The following is a 20098-nucleotide window of genomic DNA, read 5'->3' as shown; positions in this document are numbered from 1 at the left end:
GTGTTAGTAACTGGACCAGGAGATCCCCTCCTCCCTCGATCTTGCCTTCAAATGCTCACTCCTTCCTGCCACCCCCACTGACACTTCAGCCCAAATCGGAAAGTGAAAAGAACCGCAGGGCTGCCCAGGACAGGCTCTTCTGAAACTTCATTTCCCAGTGGTGCAGCCAGAGCTGCCTCCCTTTGCATGCCTTTTTGATAAATTTAAGAAGTCAAATCGCTGACACAGATAGATAATCCAAGTGTAGAGGGTGAAGAGTTATAAATTAACACATTATTCCCTCTTAATGTGAAATACTTGAGAATGCATTTTCTCAGTCCCCTGACATCTACCCAGTGAGGGCTCGCATTGTACTTTTCAAGTGGCATTGATTTGTTAAAGCGCTGAATTAGCATCTCCAGCCAGCTGCTTGATCCACTGTTGTGTCGTGGGGCTCTGGTACCTCCTCTCTCCCCAGCCATCCGTTTTTTCCCTGCAGTTTCTTCCCCTTCTCTCTCCCTTTCCATTTTGCTCCTCCCCACCTCATTCTCTGTCTCTCTCGTCCTTTTCTTTCCTGTTGCTTGTGTTTCTTTCAGTCTGGTTTCATCCTACTGCCTCTCTTTCCTTTTTCTTCCTTCCCTCTTCTATCCACACACTTCCTTTCCTGTCTCATCTTGTTGCCTCTGAGGGTTGCCCTCACTCAGGGTTCGAGTCTAACTGCGTGTGTGTGTGTGTGTGTGTGTGTGTGTGTGTGTGTGTGTGTGTGTGTGTGTGTGTGTGTGTGTGTGCGCGCGCGCTGGGGACGGGTCGGTGGCGGGACGACTAGGGGTGGTTGATTTAGCGAATCCCGTAGCTCCAAGTAGACTCTTGTTGAGAAGAATAGATTAACACGTGCTTGTTTGTGCTCATCTTAATAGGAGTTGGTGAGAAACATCTCACCTATTTTGCTTTCTAGAAGCTAAACGGTAACTTACAAAACTTAAAAATTTGTATTTCTAAGTGCCGTTTAACACAGTAATGTTTTCTTTTGGTTAAAGGAAAATGAAAATCACTCATGGTTATCACAGATTTGATCATACACCATGTACCCTCTAAAATGTTTGTATTTCTGCAAAACTTTTGGATTTGTACAACTTTATGCAATTCAGTGAACTTATTGATATAACTTTCTTTTCTAGCAGGTTTTGGATGATTCTGTTTCTCCTTATTTGTATTGGTACAATTTCCTATAAAAATATGACTTTCTCATGATGCATCACTGTACCATAGCAGTATTAAGATTATAAAATCGGTTGACAATTTTTTATTTAGAAATAAGGGATGGGTTATTGCTTATTTTTAGCAATGTGTCTCAAAGTTCCAGAGGTCTTCAGAGGAACCGCATCACAGTTGAGAGGTTTAACATGCTGCATGTGCATAATCACAGACCTTCACTCTTCTTTCTCTGGATATTGGGCCAAGATGCTTTGAGATCACTGTGTTGATTAATTTGATATGAGCAAAAAAGTGTATCTGTCTGAACTTAAATAGAAATTATCCTCTGTGATTTTAATCTCATTGCTTTAAGTGGTGCTGTCTGCAGTTTTACTACATTTCCCTCTAGTAACATAAAAACTGGAATTTGAATATACATTGGTAACAAGTCAGATTACTTGGAAAAATCAAATGTCTCTATTGTTGTTTCATATAGATTAAAATGACAGTTTGATTTCAGCATTTACATTTTGAAATGGAAATATTTCACATAGGATTTGATAATCTTTGCTTCACTGTTGGCTTGATTTCCCACCCCCAGTTCCGGAAGTCAGGTATAATTCCTTTTTTTTTTTTTAATTAATTGCTGTCCTCCTAGCTAGAATTAACATGGTTTGGGATTAGAATGACTCTTCAAGGCATGATAATTTCTGTTTAAAGGAAAGGAAAAAGAAGTCTTTTAACTGGGGCTTAAGACTAATTCCAGCTACTAAGGAGACAAAATTTATGCTAAAGGAGACAATTTGGCTTTATTTTCTATGTGCATGTTAACCTGATAGCGATCATCATTTTGGGTGTTCTCTTAGATGAAGTAAGATGTTCTTCAATTGTTGCAGGAAGGGGATGTGGCCTCATTCTAGGAGATTAAAGCTGGAACACCTTCTGCCTTTTGCAGGGATAATCAGCTCACCTGGCTGTAGTTCAGGGTCAGGGCCAGAAGGAGGGACTTGCCACTTCTTGGAATGGCCTGTGACTAGAGTAGAGAGGATGAATTAGAAGACAAAATAGTAGGGCAAAGTTGAAAGTGAAAGTGCCCCATATGAAAATAGTTAATGATGAGAAAAGGAAAAAAAAAAAAATCAGAAAAGTAGAAAAATCTGGAAGGCATACGTTAGTATTGAGAGAGAAGTTGAGGATAAAGGAAGAAGGATGTTGGAGGGGCAAAATTATGGTGTCTTGTAACTTCCAAAACTAATAAAAATCAATACTTTTGTGATCGGCTCTAAAGGGCCAAATTGGCATCACAGCAGAGTTAAAAATTACTTTAAACAGTTAAAAACCTTTAATGTGATTTTCAGTTTTTCATTTGTTGTACACATGTTTTTCCTTGTCCCTTAGTTTGTCGCTTCTGTTCCTTGGAAGGCAGACATCTCTGCACAAGTAATAAATCAATACATCTAGGGTTTTAAAAAAAAACAACAAAAAACTAATTTATTCCTTGATTGTTGTGTGATAGTACTTTAACATGAAATGGTTAAGTGTGGATGTTTTAGAGTTCAACACCTTTGAGTTTTCCTCTAAAATTCTCCAGAGAAGTCAGAATAATTTCTGTTTTTGTATTTTGTAAGTCTAAATTAAATGTCACTTAAATGCGGAAGAACTGGCAGCTTTGATAAGTAGTCCCCAAAGCAAACCAGTTTGTCAGTAATCATAACCTAATTATGAATGCAAATGCAAAGTTTGTTTTTTAAAAAGTCTAAGACAAACAAAGGAAAAGGAGAAACAGACCCCTCTCCAGCACAAGGCAAAAGCCTCCCCACCTTCAACACGAGCCTTTCAATAGTAGCACTAATAAGAAGAGAGAACCTCTGGCGTCGGCCCAAGTCCTGTGGAGAGGGGAGCCGCCAACGGCCAGCGCAGTGTGTGGCTCTGCAGAAGTGCCAGAGTGACACACGCATCACAAGCCGGTCACAATGCAAGGGGTCAGGGGTCACGTTCAAGAGTAGGGTGTTGCTGGGCCCTGCCAAGGAAGCAGAGGTGGCCCCTCTGTGCTCAGTGTGTGGGTCTGTGTACTCCTTTCCCGTCAAAGCTGGCCCGGGAGGGCCAAAAAAGCGGTTCCTTGGCAGGGTTTAATGGCAGGATGATGTAGTCTGTTGTGACTAGTGCATTCCTTTCAGGTTAAACTAGGGAAATGGCATTGTGTTAAAATTCCAAGTCGCATGAATGTTTTATTGCCACAGTGCATTTCGCCCTCTAGGGGAGTGTGTGTGGCGGCCCGTGAGGGCGGGGGCGAGGGGGGCCACTTAGAGACTCAGGAACTATCAGAAGAACACTTCCCTTGGAAAATTTTACCCACCAGCGTGAAGCTGATTTGCTGTGATGGTCACTTAGAAGGGTTTCGCTTTTTCCTAAACTGTGGCTGTTTAAAGTCTGGCCATCCGGACAATTACCAGCTGAAGAAAATACGGCAGGACACATGCAGAGAGGTTGGGAGATAGAGAGGAGGAATGCGCCAGAAAGGAGCTGAGCTGCCTTCTTGTGTAAACTGCCCGAGAGCAGCGAGGGGCCCCTCCCCGCCCGGTCCCTGTCCCCCCCTCCCTGGGCTGTGCTTTGCTGTCGGCCCGAAGGCCAGGAGTGATCTGTGACCCTTGCACCACTGACGGGGAGGCCACTGCAGCTCATGGTACCGTATGTTACCAGTACTACTCCCTCATTCCTTCTCACTGGCTGCTTTGGGGTGTGTGGGTTTTTTTTTTTTTTTTTTTTTTAAAAAACCTTTTCTCTCATAACGGTTTATATTAGTCAGAGGGATACAATTTTGGAATGCAGAAGGTCCGAGAGTTTGAAACAAAACAGGATTAAGTATGGCACTGTTCTTCCCCCCTCCTTGGTGTTTAGAAGGGCGAAGCAGAACCATTCTAGTTCAGTTGCAGCCAAAGGTTTCCAGTGTGATTTAAAATCAGGAATTCTGGAAATAGGACAGTTTGAAAGATGCAGGTCATCTGGGCTGTGGATCTTGTAAAGGGACTTTGTTGTGAAGCCGTGTGAGCACCTTTAGGGTTTGAGGACATTCTCAGGTTTTGTAGTTGTCTCAGATATAGCCGTTTTGCAGATTGCCCTGACCCCTGTCCCTCTCCAGGGGAAACTCTAGCCTGGTCCTCCACTGTTCCACTTGTTTGAGGTATGGTTACTGAGGGTGTGTACGATTTGACTTGGGTTGTAATTGTGCATGTTACATGTAGCAGTCAGGATGGCTTCATGATTTGATCTCACTCAAGTTAATTTATAACAGATTAAAATGTGGATGTATGGAACGGCCTTCTGATTTTGCATTGGGACTTTATAGAATATTCATGCGTCTGACTTTTTCCCTGTGAATAAGAGATGTATGGATTATCTTGGGCTTACCTAAGTAAACATATCATCATAATTTGAATTTAGTTTTGAGTTACCTGTTTCTCTTCACTTTCAAACCTTAATACTTTCTTTGATTTCATGCTCTTGTGATGAGTCATTTTTCTCTTCCTTAATAATGCATATATAATATACATAGAGTTTCGTATGTGTGTGTGCCTGTGTGTACATGCACACTTTGATAACTGCCAAATGAACGCAAGGAAAAACTTTTTAGAGTTGGTAAGCCAGGATAGTTTTACATTGATAAATTTTTTTTTTAATGTTATGTAACAGAAATTTAAGTCAAGAATATACCACAAAAAAGTAAACTATGAGTGGGGCTATGTGCCATGTTTATAGAGTTTTTGGTACATGATTTATGTATTTCTGTAAAACGATGGTTTTGTCAAGATAGACCTCGAGTTTAATCTGATTAGTGCTGTCCATAGATGGTTTATTATCTATAAACAGATAGATTCACATTGTTTATGGGAGGTCTTAAACCAACAAGCAGTCAACTCTATAGCAAAATCAAGATTTATGTGTGGACTTGGCACTTCAAATTTTTGATGAATTCATTAGAATTTCCGTTACATTCTAGAGAATACTCACTTTAAGAATTCTTTTTACTCTGTTGAATGTAATAAAGTGGTGATGGAAGTTTTCTTTTGATGATTCTTGTTTTTAGTTCCAAATTTTAAAGTGCACTTTTCAGAGGACTATTAAACTTACTTTGCGCTGGATTTTTTTTCCCTTACAGCCAATTTCAAAGTTAATTCTTTTTCCTAAATAGTAGAAAAACTCGTCAGCAGTGCCAAATTGAGAAAAAAAGTCTATCATGTATGCTTAGATTATCTAAAAAAAAAATTGTTATCCTGATCATGGAAGCAGTTTTTGATTATAAAAAGGATGTTGTGGTTGTATTCAAAACCTTTCCAATTTATTAAAATTTTCCCTTTATAATCCAAGAGGGAAAGAGTGGAAATACTCCAGTATCATGTCTCCTTAATATGAAAATTAAAGTTGACTTAGGATTTTTTTCCCTAAAAAATCAAGCTTTCTTTAAAATATAAATAATTGTTCTTTCAGCATTTTTCTCTTCCCATTGTACCAGCCAGTATTGTTTGGCATTGCAGAACTCTGGTGGGAGTTGAGGGGTTTGGGGGAGTTGAGTTGAGATTCTGTTGTTGTCACTTATTAGTCTTGTGACCTTGGGTGAGTCACTTTATCCCTAACCTTTATTTTCTTCAGTGTTAAAATGGGGACAAGAACACTTGAGAATTTGTCAGGAAGATGAAATGAGAAAACACCTGTGAAGCTCAGGTACATAGTAGGTGTTCAGTAAACTGTAGATCCTATTCTTTGAGCTTGCCCTGTGGCAGGCTTCCCTTGGAAAGCTTCAATTTTTGTAAAAAAGGGGGTAAATTTAAAAAAAAGTTTTAATTTCTCCAGTTATCTGTAGGAAAGGAGGTATTAGGCATTGGCAAGCAACTTTCTTCTTCTTCTTTTTTTTTTTTTTTTTTTTTGAGAATCACTTGTATCATCCATTAGTCTTGTGTTTTTGCCACTCTGCAAAATTCTCACTGGGATGGCCTTCCTGGATGTCAGAGCGATGCTATTATTTCTGAGATATCAGTTATGGCTAACGATAGACTAGAAGCCAAGTTGGCAAATTCTGTTGAGTTCTGTTTACCTTTGTATCATCAGTTCTAATCACTTGCTTGAATCAAAGCTTCCTGCTTTATGATACTCATTATCGTTAGCACTTGGTAATAGAGCTAGAAGTTCCATTAATAGAGCACCCTGGCCTCTATCCCTGGCTTTGTGAATATTCACTGTGTTCATGGAATCAGGGTCACACTAAAGCGAATAGTGTTTACACCTTTTAGTAGAATTAAAATAGTAGCAAGCAACCTACACGTGTAGTGGGGTAATATTTTATCTTCATTTACAGTCTTGCACAATGCCTTAAGTGTAGTTAACGGCTTGGGAAATATTTGTTGAGCAAAATGTGCTGCTTTTATTGTTTTTAAATCTGGATTATGTTTTTATCAAAAGTAATTGTGTTCTCATGAGTAGTACATTAATATTGTCGTAGATGGTCTTTGATTAGCATTGTTATTTTGCCTAACATCTCGTTTCTCTTAGCCAACACTAGTTTGAGCATACTCCATCTTAGATCTAAAATAAATATTTGGCTTAGCGTTTACTTTCACCTGTTGCTAAGAGTAAAAGAATGAGGATTAAAAACTAATCATTTCATAGCTACCTCTTAGCTCACACAGTGTGCTAGGGGTGGTACCCACTTTGTCTTTCTCAGCTCTTGCAAAAGCATTCAGGGCAGGTACAATTATTTTCATTTTACAGATGAGGAAATAAAGGTCTCAAACCTGTATCCAGCAAGTTTGACCCCCAAAGTCTTTGCTTTTTCCTCTCCCACATTCTTCATCCGTCTATAACTTAAGCCGGCTATTAAAAAAAAAAAAAGAATAAGAGTTAGTTGTTGAACCTGCCGTTTTTTGTTTTTCCTTTCAAATTAAATTTTACAGGGAAGCCAACATGCAGAACTGATAAAAATTAGAGCTGCTCTAGATGAAAAGGGTCTAGCCTCAGAGTCCTATCTTTTAGGCTTCTACTAGGGATCCGTGGAATAACTGCTTAGAAAACCATAGTCTAATGCCTCTACACCCCCAAGAAGGAAGGAGGCATAGCATAACTCCTTAGTCTGGGAGTTAAAGGGTTTGTTTATCATCTTGAGCTTGGAGGTGCAATTATGGGGAATTCACAGGAAAGCCTAATCTCTACCTAATTTGAGAAGAGGCTATACCTAAGAGAAAAATAGTGGGGGTAAATACCAATGTAAAAAAAAATTTAATTATATCATTGTACAGCACATGTTAATTTTCAGGGCACAGATTTTGTTTAATCCAGAGCAGTGAAGTAATTTTACTGTGGGAAGAGTCATAAAAAACCAAGTCACAGCTTTATGTTTAACAGAAGTCTGTGTCCACAAATGTATACAGACTGTACTTCAGTTTGACAATATTAAAAAGTTGTGCTCTATATAATGCTATAGCATATCTGTAAAAGACGTACACATATCATATGCATACATGAATAAATGTAAGGACGGAGAATATGGGTAGACTTAACTCTGAGAAAATGTTTAAAAAGCATACTGTTTTAAATAAATTGCTTATAAAACAAATTAATTGACATGGTAATTTTGTAATATTTCTATAAACCAGGAATTTCAAGTTTTTTCATCTGCTACATTTATTTTGGGATTTTGTATAGTACTTCATTAGAAATACAATTTCTATTTATCAGCATGGGTGGAAGAGTATAGGCTTTCAAGCCAGATGTATTTGCACTTGAATTTACCCCTTCTTTAATGTGACTTTGGAAACCCACTTACTTCATTTATAAAATGAGGGTTAGAAATGGTAGCTGTGAAGTCCTGCACAGAGAGGGTGAGCTGTGTTGGCTGCTGTTAGCAATTTCTTCCTCTGCTGTTCCTGTTGTCATTAATTTGCAAGCTTTATGCAGTGTTCAGTTAGCATGTCTCTATCAGTGGTGGTACTGGGTTCTTAATAATTGTATCATGTACACACTTAGCCTTTTCAGTTACCAGTTTCAAAAATACTTGTGCCAATCTTGCAGAAGCTTACTTTTGTTGAAGAAAATGAGAGTGGAGAAAAATCTCCCTTTTCTTCCTCTTCACTGAGCATCAGTCATTGAGTAGCATAATTCTAAAATCTTATGTGGCTTTTGGGTACTTTATGAACCTTTTAATGGTAATCCAGAAGCAAGACACCGATTGAATTAATACATTTCCATCGAGGGACTGGTCTGTTAACCTCTTCCTCCTAACCCATGTATGCTTTTGTAAGGGGACTTTTACAGTCTGGTAAGGAGGTTGCCGCATTCTGTGGGGATGCCGCTTTGTAGATGTGTAGGCTATTGGTGAATCTAAGAGCCTTTCTGTGTTTAAAACAAAGAAAAAGGAAAATTAGTAATGGTAACAACCAAACCAAAAACGCTGTGCTTTTTATAAAACGCAAATCCTAAACTTAACACGGTGATTTTAACTTTTAAAAGTTTTAAACTGATTTTTTTTTTTACAGCTCTTATAAAGGGTACATCTTTACGGTGAAGATCTCATTACGAAAGCTACAAAGAGTAAACACTATCTGAAAGGGTGCCACCAAGGAACCATTTAATTAAAATCTTTTTAGTCATCTTTTTTCATTTACACATACATACGGATATATGGATAGATGCTAGTTATATAAAAGGATTATGGATATGTGACTTCTTTTTTTTTTTTTTAACTCAACCATGTCATAGATATCTTCCCATGTCTGTAATTAAAGATAGCCATCATAATTTTTAATGGATCCTCAGTATATCATTGTACCATAATTTACTTAACAGGTTCTTGGTTTGTGGACGTTGAGGTTGCTGCCAGTTCTTTTCTTTTACAAAGAGTATTGCTTCCATATGAACATTCTTGTTTGCACTTGTGTTCTTATTTACTAAAGGTGAATTCTTGAAAGTGATGTTCATGGGGAAAGAAGTATAATTTTGTGTAGCTTAAAACAGTGGTTGGCAAACCTTTTCTATAAAGGGCCAGATAGTAAATAGTTTAGGCAGCTGTGTGGTTTCTGTAACAACTATTCAATTCAGTCCTTGTAGCCGCAAGCAGCAGTAGACTATATACATAAAGGAATAGGCACAGCTGTATTTCAATAAAACTTTATCTACAAAAGTGGGCAGCAGGCTAGCATTTGGCTCAGAGGGTGTCGTTGCCTACTCCTGGCTTGAAACAAAGCAGAAACTGATGAGGGCTGGAAATCTACCCCCAGTTGTCTGTAAGCTGCTCTCCTAGTATCTTAGAAATGTCTTCTTATCTCAGGGAAGTATAATGGGTTGATTACCTTCTTTCCAAGTATATGGCAATCGATACCTTTTTAAAAAGCTTATTATAGGAGGTTTTCACACCTTCCCCTACTCTGAAGCCTAGTAAATTTTAAACTAAGAGGCTATATATGCCAGTGTATATTTGTTGACAACTTGTGGGGCAGAGAAATACCCCTAAAACTTAGGTTTTAGAGGAGATGTTGTGCATTTTCTTACCTGTAGAAGATTGCTTTGATGGGGTAAGGTTCTCGAGGTATCCTGAAGTAAGCCAGAAGGAAAGTTAGCAACAGAAGTATCATTTCAGCAGAAATGTGCCACAAATCAACAGGGTGACATTGAATTAGTTACTGGACCTTTACAGGCTAAATTACGCTCAGAAGACTGCTCTGTGCATAAATAGCAACCTCTTTGCATCTTGAATTTTTATAAAGTAGGAATTATTGGCCCCTTATTGCCCTAAGGGTATTTCTTGAGGATCAGGTGGAATAATGATATAGTTAAAAATCACTCTATCTGTAACATTGGGTCACTGGTGCCACTGTGACTTTTAAGAGATTTATTTATTATTTATTTTGCACGCATTTGTTAAGTATCTGCTGTATGTAAAGCTGTTTGGTAGGTGCTATGGGGAGAAACAAAGAGAGAAGCAAGTTAGTTCTTGCCCTTAAAGAGGAAAACATGTAGTGTATTTAAAGTCTACGGTTGTATAGTGCTGACGGGCCTAACAGTGGTAGAATGCTGGGAAGGAGATCTCTTCTGCCTGGGGGTATCAGGAAACTTTGTGGAAGGAGTGGCATCTAGAAATACAGAGATGTTCAAAAGTTTAGTGCAGGAGAGGGTATTCCAAAAAAAGAGCAGTATGAGAACTATGTCAAATTGGGAAAGCCCAGAGCAGTAAGCAAGAGACATCAAGTAGTCTAATTAGACTCTGTTCAGCATTTGTCATGAAGGAGGAGGAGAGATGAAGCTGGAAAGGGCAGGGCAGAGCTAGGTTGTAGAGGGCCTGGATGGAACTTCGTTAATTGGTAATTTGTGGGGAACTCTAAACATCGTCTGGGAGAATATGTTTGACAGTTAGAGGGGTGGTATGTGGCCCTGGTTGACGAGTGTGGAACGATAAAGTTGGGATTATCAATCACGTAAGGGTTATGGCAAAGGTCTGAGCATACTCCTGTTAGAAATGATCTAGGAGAGAAATGATCTGGAAGGTGTGTGGGAGGACAACTGAGGGGATGGGAAGGGAAAAATAGACTTTCAGAGTTTATTGGGTTTGGGAAATAAGCAGAAGGCTTTTAATCATGATCTATGGTTCTGAGTCTTTGTTAATGGGATTCTGGTGATAATAATGCAAAAAAAAAAAAAAAAAAACCAAAAAAAAAACCCAAGTCAAGGTAGAGCTGTAGTAAAGAAAGGATAGCAGTGAACCCATATGCTTTGCTTGTTTAGCTCGAGGTGTTAACTGGATACTTGGAAATTTCTAGTGGGAGCTTGAAAGTGCAGGGCTAGAACTCACATGAGAGGTAAGGAATAGGGATTGGGGAGCATTGTTCTCATACGGGTGGCAGATGAAACCAGGGAAGAGCATCACATCTGAAAGGAAAGCATGTAGAGAGAAAATGGTATTTTATAGCATTTCTTATCATGATAAGTCATTGACATAAATAGCTCTATCTTTATTTGAGACTACTAATATCAAAAACACACAAAATGGAAAACCATGTGTTTTATCATATATAAAGTGTTCTATTGTCTACTAAGCCTCTTTTAGATTCTAAAGCCCCTAGATTTCAGGAGTAAAGTATGTTCAGTTTGAAGAAATACCTTGTAAGATCCCCAAGGACAGTATAAAGAAGTCCCTTTTACTTCATCTTCTCACTACTTCCTGAGACCCTCAGTAACAGAGAGATGCCGTTGGTGGGAGAGGTTTAGGTTCACTTGTTACCTGTCTGGTACAGAATACTGTGTACAGCTTTTCACCTTCCCTAGATCTCACCCCAGTTGATCTAGGGTTGGGAAGCGGGTGGGGTGGGTAGGGTGAGAGTGGGTCTTCCAAAGAAATCAACCTCATGTGCTTTTGTGCATTTTCTCTTTTTAGTCTGGGGTCCTCAGCAAGTTTGGAGGGGCGATTGTGCAATGCACAGTATGACTTATGTTTGAGTTGGGAAAGTTTTTATTGTAGGGAACAGTAGGGGTGAATCAACCTTCTCATTTCCTTCCTTCTCTTATCATTACCTACGTTCAAGCTTTGCATGCAGAGAGAAGCATGTTGCTTCATTGATCTTGGGCATACTGCACTGTGCGCTTTGGATGTGGTGATGGCTCCCTGCCAGCTCTCCTGGTTACAGTACCCCGGAATTCCACTGGTCTGTTGGTACCATTTGTGGCCTGCCTTCAGTCTCACTCTTCATAATAAGTCTAACCCACGTCAAATGGGGCAAGAGGCTAGTCCAGAGGAATCTGCTTCTCTAGACAACCGCCGTGTGTTCAATCTAGTTTAACTGCTCCTTGTATGGCAACTTAAACTTTTTATTTTTCCATAATAGGTTTAATGTAGGTGGTTCAAGAGGTAACATGGGATGTTGAATTTTGGGAGGGTAGTATTTGTTCTCTCACTGTCTGGAGTGTGACACATTCCTCTACCATGTTTCATTCCTCAAACTCCCTTTTCTGCTTTCTTACATATACCTTTTTCATTCCTTTTCAGTGTTGTGAAATGTAGGGTGGGAAAAACAACCCCATTGATCTGTCCCATTTTGTGCCTTTGATGAAGTAAGATCAAGTGAAATGCACTTGTTTTCTTCCAAAGTGAACTCCTTTCTAAAAAATGCCGCCCCCTCAAAAAAAAATTCTTGGTGATCATGGCTTGAAATTTGTCTCTTTCCCCTCATTAGAGATAGTTAAATTCATCCTCATTCTTTAAAAAAAAAAATTTAATTAATTAATTTGGCAGCGCAGGTCTTTTTAGTTGCAGCACTCGGGATCTTCGTTTGCAGCTTGCGGGACCTTTTTTTTTTTTTTTTTTAAGTTGCGGCATGCGGGATCTAGTTCCCTGATCAGGGATCGAACCCAGGCCCCCTTTATTGGGAGCGTGGAATCTTAACTGCTGGACCACCAGGGAAGTCCCAAATTCATCCTCATTCTTGATCTCTGTGAAGAATCAGGGAGACCAGCTGAGTGGAGCAAATCCAGTGGCTGAGTTCAAGGTGACATGGGTCCTTTTAAAGTGCTATTTAGTTTGAATGCTAAAGCTAATGTCTGTCCCCAAATTATTGCCTTCTCATTTTTGCAGCACCTGTGGAGTTGCCCATACCACTGCTCCTAAGGTGGCTTGCTCACTTGGGCTTTTTCCTGACATGCTGACTCTCCTTCACAGAGTGAGATTCTGGGAGATCCTGGATCTTATGCCCTGATGTTTGCTTCTTTGTTCTTCCTTCTTCCCTTGTTTCCCCACCGCCCCCCCAGACATATCTCTTCTAAAACTAAGTTATCATCTAGAAAACTTTTGCCTTCCCAGTTCTTTTTTGATTTTCAAGTTTATTTAGGCCAGTGGTTCTCAAACTTTCATGCTTATTAGCATCACCTGGAGGGCTTGTAAAAACACCTGGCTGGGCTCTACCCCGCAGGGGGTCTGTCACAGGTAGGTCTCAGGTGGGGCTGCAAATGCAGTTCAAGCGAGTTCCCAGGTGATGCTAATAATGTTCCTGGGCTGAGAATACACCTTGAACCACTGACCTAGACTGTTGGTTGTCTATCGGTTTGCTGTCTAGTTTTGGGTTATTTTTTCCAAAAGGTAGGGCTTCTTCAGACTTTATTCACGAGCTCCCTGGAAACTCCTTACTTTTTCATCCTATATTTATTTATTTTTTACTGTAGTTAATTTACAGTGTTTCAGGTGTACAGCAGAGTGATTCAGTTATACACACACACACACACACACATTGATTTTCACATTCTTTCCATTATAGATTATTACAAGATATTGAACATAGTTCCGTTTGCTATACAGAGGGTCGTTGTTGTTTATCTATTTTATGTATAGTCGTGTGTATTGGGAACTCCTTACTTTTAATTCATAGGTCAAGCCACTAGCATGAAAGAGAACTCAGAAAATTGCCTATGTTTTCATTGGGAAAGCCTTGGCTGGGGCAGGAGTGGCAGGGAGTGAAATGTATCTCTTCTTACTACTTCCCCCAGAGAAGACTTTTGTGGTCATTCTCTCAGAGCCCAGACACATCTTCATAGTCTTCGTCAACACAGTGTTCTAGGAAGCCGTCTACAAGTTGATGGAGCTGGCCCCTAATTGAGACCAATTGAATAGGTATAATTTTCGGTTTCCCTAATTGCTTATATTATTCCTTTGACACTTGAGTTTGCTTCCACCCCACCCCACCCAAATTCCTCCCCTCACTGTCTCAAACTTCTCAGCCCTGATAGGAATGGTGTGCTGGGGGGCAGAGGGAGATATCTGGGGAAGTATCATTACCTATGCTGTGTACCTACAGCCTGCTTAGTTAGGTGTTTTACCTGTGTCATCTCCTTCAACCTTGCCAACCCTACACAGTAAATATAATTACTCCCATTTTACAGATGCAGCAAATAAAGCTCTGAATTGGTAATTAACTGACCAACTTCACAAGGTACTGCAGCTGGGGTTAAAACAGAGGTTTCACTCCAAAGCCAGTGCTCGTTGCATATTACCTGCCTTTAGGATAGTTGGAGGTGAGACTTGAGGGCAGAAAGAAAGTTTATCTGGGCATGTATATACATACATATATTTGAAATTTCACTTAATGTCAGTTATCAGACTTGGCGATGTTTATGCCCATGAGCAACAACCTGGGGTGTTCAATTTCCAATGTACTGAATGACAAGAACGATTGTAAACCAGTTGAAAATAATCTCATTTTGTACTTTTCTTTCTTGGGTATAAAGTTCATCCATGGCATAGGAGCAAATAACTTCATCCTCATTTTCTTCAGCGCTAAAACCCACATAAAACAAGAAGTGGAGAAATAGGTGAACTCTATCAAATGGTAGGAGACTTTTCTAGTAAAACTCTAGCATGGTAGTTCAGAGGACTACGTCTTCATTTCAGTTCTGTCCAACTTATCAAATGTGGAGGGGAGACCATAGTGATAGGCCTCAGTTTTCTTATTTAAAAATAAAAAGAGTGCGGTGGAAATTTCCTCCCCACCCCTTACTCGTCTGATAGGGGAATTAATAAATATTTTGTGTAAGGCCCTTTGAGGCTCTGTAAGAAAGATTCTGTGTAATTTTAGCATTATTCATGGTCCATCAGGCTCCTCAGGGTGTCTGTCACCAGGGAAGAGAGATTTTTATCTTTTATCTTGCCTTTCGCAGTATAAAAACAAGGTATTTTTTTTGTTGTTTGTGGCTTTGAAAATCTCCTGTAATCGTACCTGCAGTGGTTGCTCCCATCACAGGGCCAGGGCCCTAGCTCCCCCAAGAGGACCAGCCCACGAGGCAGAAAGAGACTGAACCTCACTTAGTTCCTGGCTCCTGTGAGGATGCTTTACAACCCACCCCCACCCAGTAGTCTTCTGTGTCTGTCAGCCTGTTGAGTGGCAGAATCCCATCTTTAACCCTCTTCTGTTCTCTCGTCTCTCATCCTGCTCCTGTAGTTCACTGTTCTGGGATGGCTCAGAGGGGACTGTCCACCGTCCTATTCAGTTCTTCTCCTGTAACATCTTGTTCATCCTTCTCACCTTCCAACACCCTGCCTCATCTAAGGCCTCTGTAAGAACCAGCATATTTCTGGCCATTCTGTATTGGCAGCTGCATAAATACTGTTTTGACTCAGCAGTTCCTTTCTGATCATGAAGTGGTGTTTTTCATTCTTAAGCTTTAGGTTCTGTATATGTGGCCCTTCTGCGGCTAAGGCCTGGGGCTCCATGGTTGGGAAGGCTTAGGCCTGGAATGTTGTCTTTAGTTCAATCGTCACCTGAAAAATGAAGATGGACGTTATCTGCACCTCCAGCAACTTAGCTCACCTTATTTTTCTATTTATTCCTCTCACTTGTTTGCTGCACTGCATTTAACATACATCCCTGTCTTTACAGTGTTGGGTAATTAATTTATTTCTTTATCTGCTCTTTGTCACAAGTGCTCCTGGCTCGCTTATTTTCAAATCCATTTCACTGAATGGTCTTCCTGAATTCTTTGCATTATCTGAGTATTTCCTCTTGTTGCTTGGTATCATCTAACCACTGACATGAGGCTGTTATTGCTTTTCTCTGGCTTAGAGTGTAACAGAGCTTGTACCCAGCCATGTCCCTGAGTCCTCTCATGGGACTCTTTTGGGGTTATCTCTCTCCCTCTCTATTTTTTAAAGCCAATTCTCTGTCTCCATTCTTTTCTAAGTTCTCCTTGGGTTCAGATCTTTTCCCTCATACCTTCACTGCTAGACGGAAGCCACCAAAACACATACACTTCAGAACTGCTCTGGGCTTACAGCCAGCTTCACCAAAGAGTTGAGATGGCATGGAAGTTAGTTAATTTATTTAGGCTCTGACTTTTTATAGTGCTTATCAGGCAAATGCCTGCCTGAATGTTTAATGTTTAAAAATAAAATTAAAGTTCAAATGGGCCGTGGCTTTGCAAGAAGCACCCCAGATTCTATAAGACCTTTTCTTGGTAACACGTTTCTTTTCCCAAGTTATCACTTCTGCCCCTCTTTCTTTCTTCATTTGTTGCTTTCCTTACACCCACCTTCTTCAAGTATTTTGAACGGTAGCTCCCGTTTACAATGTGGAGGTTTTTATGTCTTCTTTTCAGAAATCTGGTCCCTAACAGTCTTTATGTATGATCTCAGTAAACAAAGAACGTGTGTGTGCGCGCGTGTGTGTGTGCGTGCGCGTGTGTGTGTGTAGGAAGCCTGCCATATTTCCTCCCTGCCCCACAGAAAATATGTTTTCTGGAAGCCCTTTTGACACTGAAGTGAATGCCCAGTGGCCCTCCCTTGTTGAATTCTCCTGAGAGGAGAGAGAGAGCGAGGCCTTTATGCTTGTTGTCATATCTTTTGTTTCTGCTGATTATACACAAAGTAAGTTGTAAATAGCTCTCTCGCACACCGTGATTCCTTTGAGGTCTCTACAGGAGAGTAGATATGCACTCAGCTCCAGCTTCCCTGGGGATTCTAGAGGGTCCCTTTCAAGGCCTCTTACTTCCTGTTATAGCACCAGCCGAATGAAATTTAGATGAGTTCTAGACAATTACCATCCCATAATGAAACCTGCAGCCTACTGTTTAGAAATACTAGCTGATCAGTTTAGTTTTTTTCTTTGTTTTTAAATTAAATGTTTTTATTACTTTAAGAGTAAAGTATACAAAGATGCCACAAAGAATAAAAAAATAAAATGTCCCGTTAGTCCTACTACGTTTCAGAGATCAAAATCACTGTGAACATTTTATGAAAATCACGGTAGAACTTTGTTTTAAAGTATGATGTTGAAATGCACACTAAACAGTAGCATGAAGACAAGAGGATAAAATTGGAATTCTCCAAATCAGTTTGAATTTTCAATTCCATTGAAAACAGAAGGTACACATCCTATTTTAGTATCTTAATTTAAAATGGAGTAATAATGAGTTAAAGGGAATTCCCTGGCTGTCCAGTGTTTAGGACTCTGCACTTCCACTTCAGGGGGCGCAGGTTCGATCTCTGGTTGGGGAACTAAGATCCCGCATGCCGTGGGTCATGGCCAAAAAAAATTTTTAGGTCTGCTGTTTCTGTCAGGCATTTTTTGATTGCTTATAGGTAGTTGGCTGACTGCTAAGGCTTCTGAATCAAAAGGCCTAATTGTCTATGTGTGCTGAATTATACCTAATTAAGGTTATCAAACTTTTATATCCTGTGTATTTTCCTTGGGACATTTTGATGAACTGGAAACAGATATAGCTTGCCTTTCCCTTATACTTTTTCTCTGTCTGATAATTGATGACTCTAATTGTGGTGGGTGAGGTAGGGGGAGTATTGTTAGATGGTGAACTCATGAGTGAAACCATGTGGATTTTGGTTCAAATCTCAATTTTCTCATCTTTAAGGAAGTCCGTTTTCACAGATCAGAAGGATTTTCTTTTCTGCTCAGAAATCCTAGGATTCTAAGACGGAGAGCACTCTTTGCTTTCCTCCTAGTTCCTTTTTGTGATTTGGATAGCTGAAGCATTCCAGTAGCCTGGCACAGTTTCCTTCCAACTTACTCACAGACCTTTTTGTTTTCTCTCAGCAACTGTGTATTTCTAAGTGTTTGAGGTTGTAATTGAGTGTAATTGTAGTTGTTTAACTTTCTCCATTCCTCTTGAGAGTGTTTATGAAATGCCTTCTGTGAGGGTAAAAAGGAACTAGAAACTTTGTCTTTGTGACATGGTCAACTAATATTAAGGTAAGTGGCAATTGTTTTGTGTACATGAAATAAAGTATTATTTACACTTAATTTGCAACATATGCATTCTGGCTTATCTGCTGTAATCAGTTAAGTAGTCACGTTTATTAAGGTTTTATAGGAAACTTTGGGGGGGGGTTTGTTTTGATATGGAATATTCTAAGTAATTTTTCCCCAATTCTTCTCTTGCACCCTAGGGAGAATTACTGTCGCACAACTCATTGGTGCCCTCACCACGTGTCAGTGTGGGGTGGGATCAGCATTGTTCTGTGGGTGACACAAGACAGATGCAGTGTCTCTATTCCTCTCCATGACCCCTTTCTTTCTCATTTCTCAAGTTAGAGGAGAAATCCCCTTTAACCTTGCTGATGTTGTCCCAGACCAAAGAGTGAGTAGTAGGTCTTGATTTCTTGTGACACTTTGTTCATTTCCTTTAATTGTCTTCTTCGTAATTTCTTTCATACGAAACATCAACAAATGCCTCTAGAATGGATGCTACTAAAAGCAACTATTACATGTTTTTCATTAACTTCTTTGAAAAATGTTCTCGCTCTTTCTCATTTCTTAAGTTTGGGCTTTGTAATTTTCTAGCATGTGCCCCTGAGCTAGTTATTTAACTACTCTAAAGCTCCCCCTCTCTTGTGAAATGGAGATGCTCATATCCCATAAGATGGTTGAAAGGAAAAAAAGGGTTAATCTCGATGTAAGGTACCCACATGGTGACTGGCACAATGCAAGCGCTCAGTAGATGCAACCTCATTTTCCTTTCCTTCTCAGGCTCCAAACGAAGAAATTTGTGGGTAAAGAGTGGTTAATTTCAAAGACAGCTGATATTCTGTTGATGTCACTTTATGGAAATAGGCAGGAAGAAAGAATAAGACACTTGAAAAGAATAGGAAAGTTGGACCTAAAAATGTTAGAAGAGTTGACTTTTTAAAAAATATATATGTTATATTCACTAGTAAACTTGCAAAGTGGAGTTTATTGAAAATTGTTTAAATCTGGAGAAGTGAACAGATTTGTGGATCAAAAGAAAGAAGGAAATACCTTCTAAGACAGCATGCTTGGCTGAAAACTGATCTCTGAACAAAGAAAATTGATTGGCACAGATGATCCCAGTTGGAGTTAAAAAAATAAATAAAACAAAATACCAAAGGAGGGCTTTGAGAGGGAAAGAAGATACAGGTGAGATGAAGCTGATTGATGGATTGAGATTCTGATACACATAGATAGTTGTATGATTAATGAAGGTAGTATGTGTTTGGAAATACTGAGTAGAGATTTAGAGAAGAATTTAAAAAGCAGAAAACAGGTTTCAATGGAATCTAAATTCTCTTTATCTTAAAAATTTTAAGATGAAGTAAGCATGTGACTAATAAGTAGGTAATATTTCAGGATGAGAGTAACTAATTGTAATAGGTAGCTTAGTTTTGAAAGGGAATCTTAGCGGCTTTCATTGTAGGATTCTAGATACAGAGAAACATTTACTAAATCATAGCTTTTTTGTTATTTTTAGTATTAGAGCAGACGTAAAATGAGCCTCTTAAATGTAGCTTAAATACAGTAAGTAAATAATACATGTTGATAAATAAATACTAGCCCATGCCAGGAATAGGAAAAAAAAATTTGAACTGGTATTTTAAGTGTGCAAAGGAACTTTAGGCATTATAGAATGCAGTTTTCTTAATTCCCACTTAAGAAAATGAGAAGAGAAAAAAAGTCACCAATTCCAAGCAGAGATTCTGTTTCTTTTTCCCTTCCCTCACTTCCTCCCTTCCTTCCTTTTGACTTTCCTTCTTCTCTCCTCCTCCTTCTACAGTCCACGGATATTAAGTGCCTGCTTTGTGCTACATGCTATGGATACAAGGGGCAATAAAATTTATGTGGATTTTTTCTTTTTAGAATTTACCTTTTGGTAGCTAATAAACTTGGGCGTGTGATATTTACAATATATTTGACCTACTGAGTGTCAAAAACCTGTGAAGCCGTGATGGAAGCCATTCTGTTTCAGAATTGCCGTTGGGATGTCCCTGCTTCTGCCTGGGTCACGTGTGTTTGTGTGCAGTTTTCAGCAGCCTCCACAGCCAGCATCTAACTTGGCCGTATTCCCCCAGGTTCCAGTGGCATGTGCTGGCAGAGTGCTGGGTGCAGACTTCTGCCCAAACCTGGAGGAGCCAGACCAGAGGCTGGAAGTCCAGGTTGGA

At 39.6% G+C, this 20098-nt stretch overlaps 1 protein-coding gene across 21 annotated transcripts in view; it reads left to right on the top strand.

Moving 5' to 3' along the window:
- BNC2 (basonuclin zinc finger protein 2) overlaps positions 1–20098 on the top strand; it is a 430833-nt gene that overhangs the window by 158096 nt on the left and 252639 nt on the right. For 12 of the 21 annotated variants that reach the window (XM_082468017.1, XM_082468019.1, XM_082468004.1 and 9 more), the window contains one exon: positions 20009–20092. The exons of 6 other annotated variants lie outside the window; for them this stretch is intronic. In XM_082468017.1, the coding sequence (XP_082324143.1) occupies positions 20009–20092 (84 nt within the window). Of the gene's footprint in view, positions 1–767; positions 3857–3891; positions 14526–20008; positions 20093–20098 lie in introns of those variants that run through there. 3 more of the 21 variants (XM_082468000.1, XM_082468001.1, XM_082468003.1) reach the window with 3 other exon arrangements.

Source organism: Balaenoptera physalus (genome assembly GCF_965194825.1).
Source record: "Balaenoptera physalus genome assembly, chromosome: 7".
Taxonomy (NCBI): domain Eukaryota; kingdom Metazoa; phylum Chordata; class Mammalia; order Artiodactyla; family Balaenopteridae; genus Balaenoptera; species Balaenoptera physalus.
The sequence above is the reverse complement of the archived record's forward strand: the minus strand, read 5'-3'. Positions and strand labels throughout refer to the sequence as shown.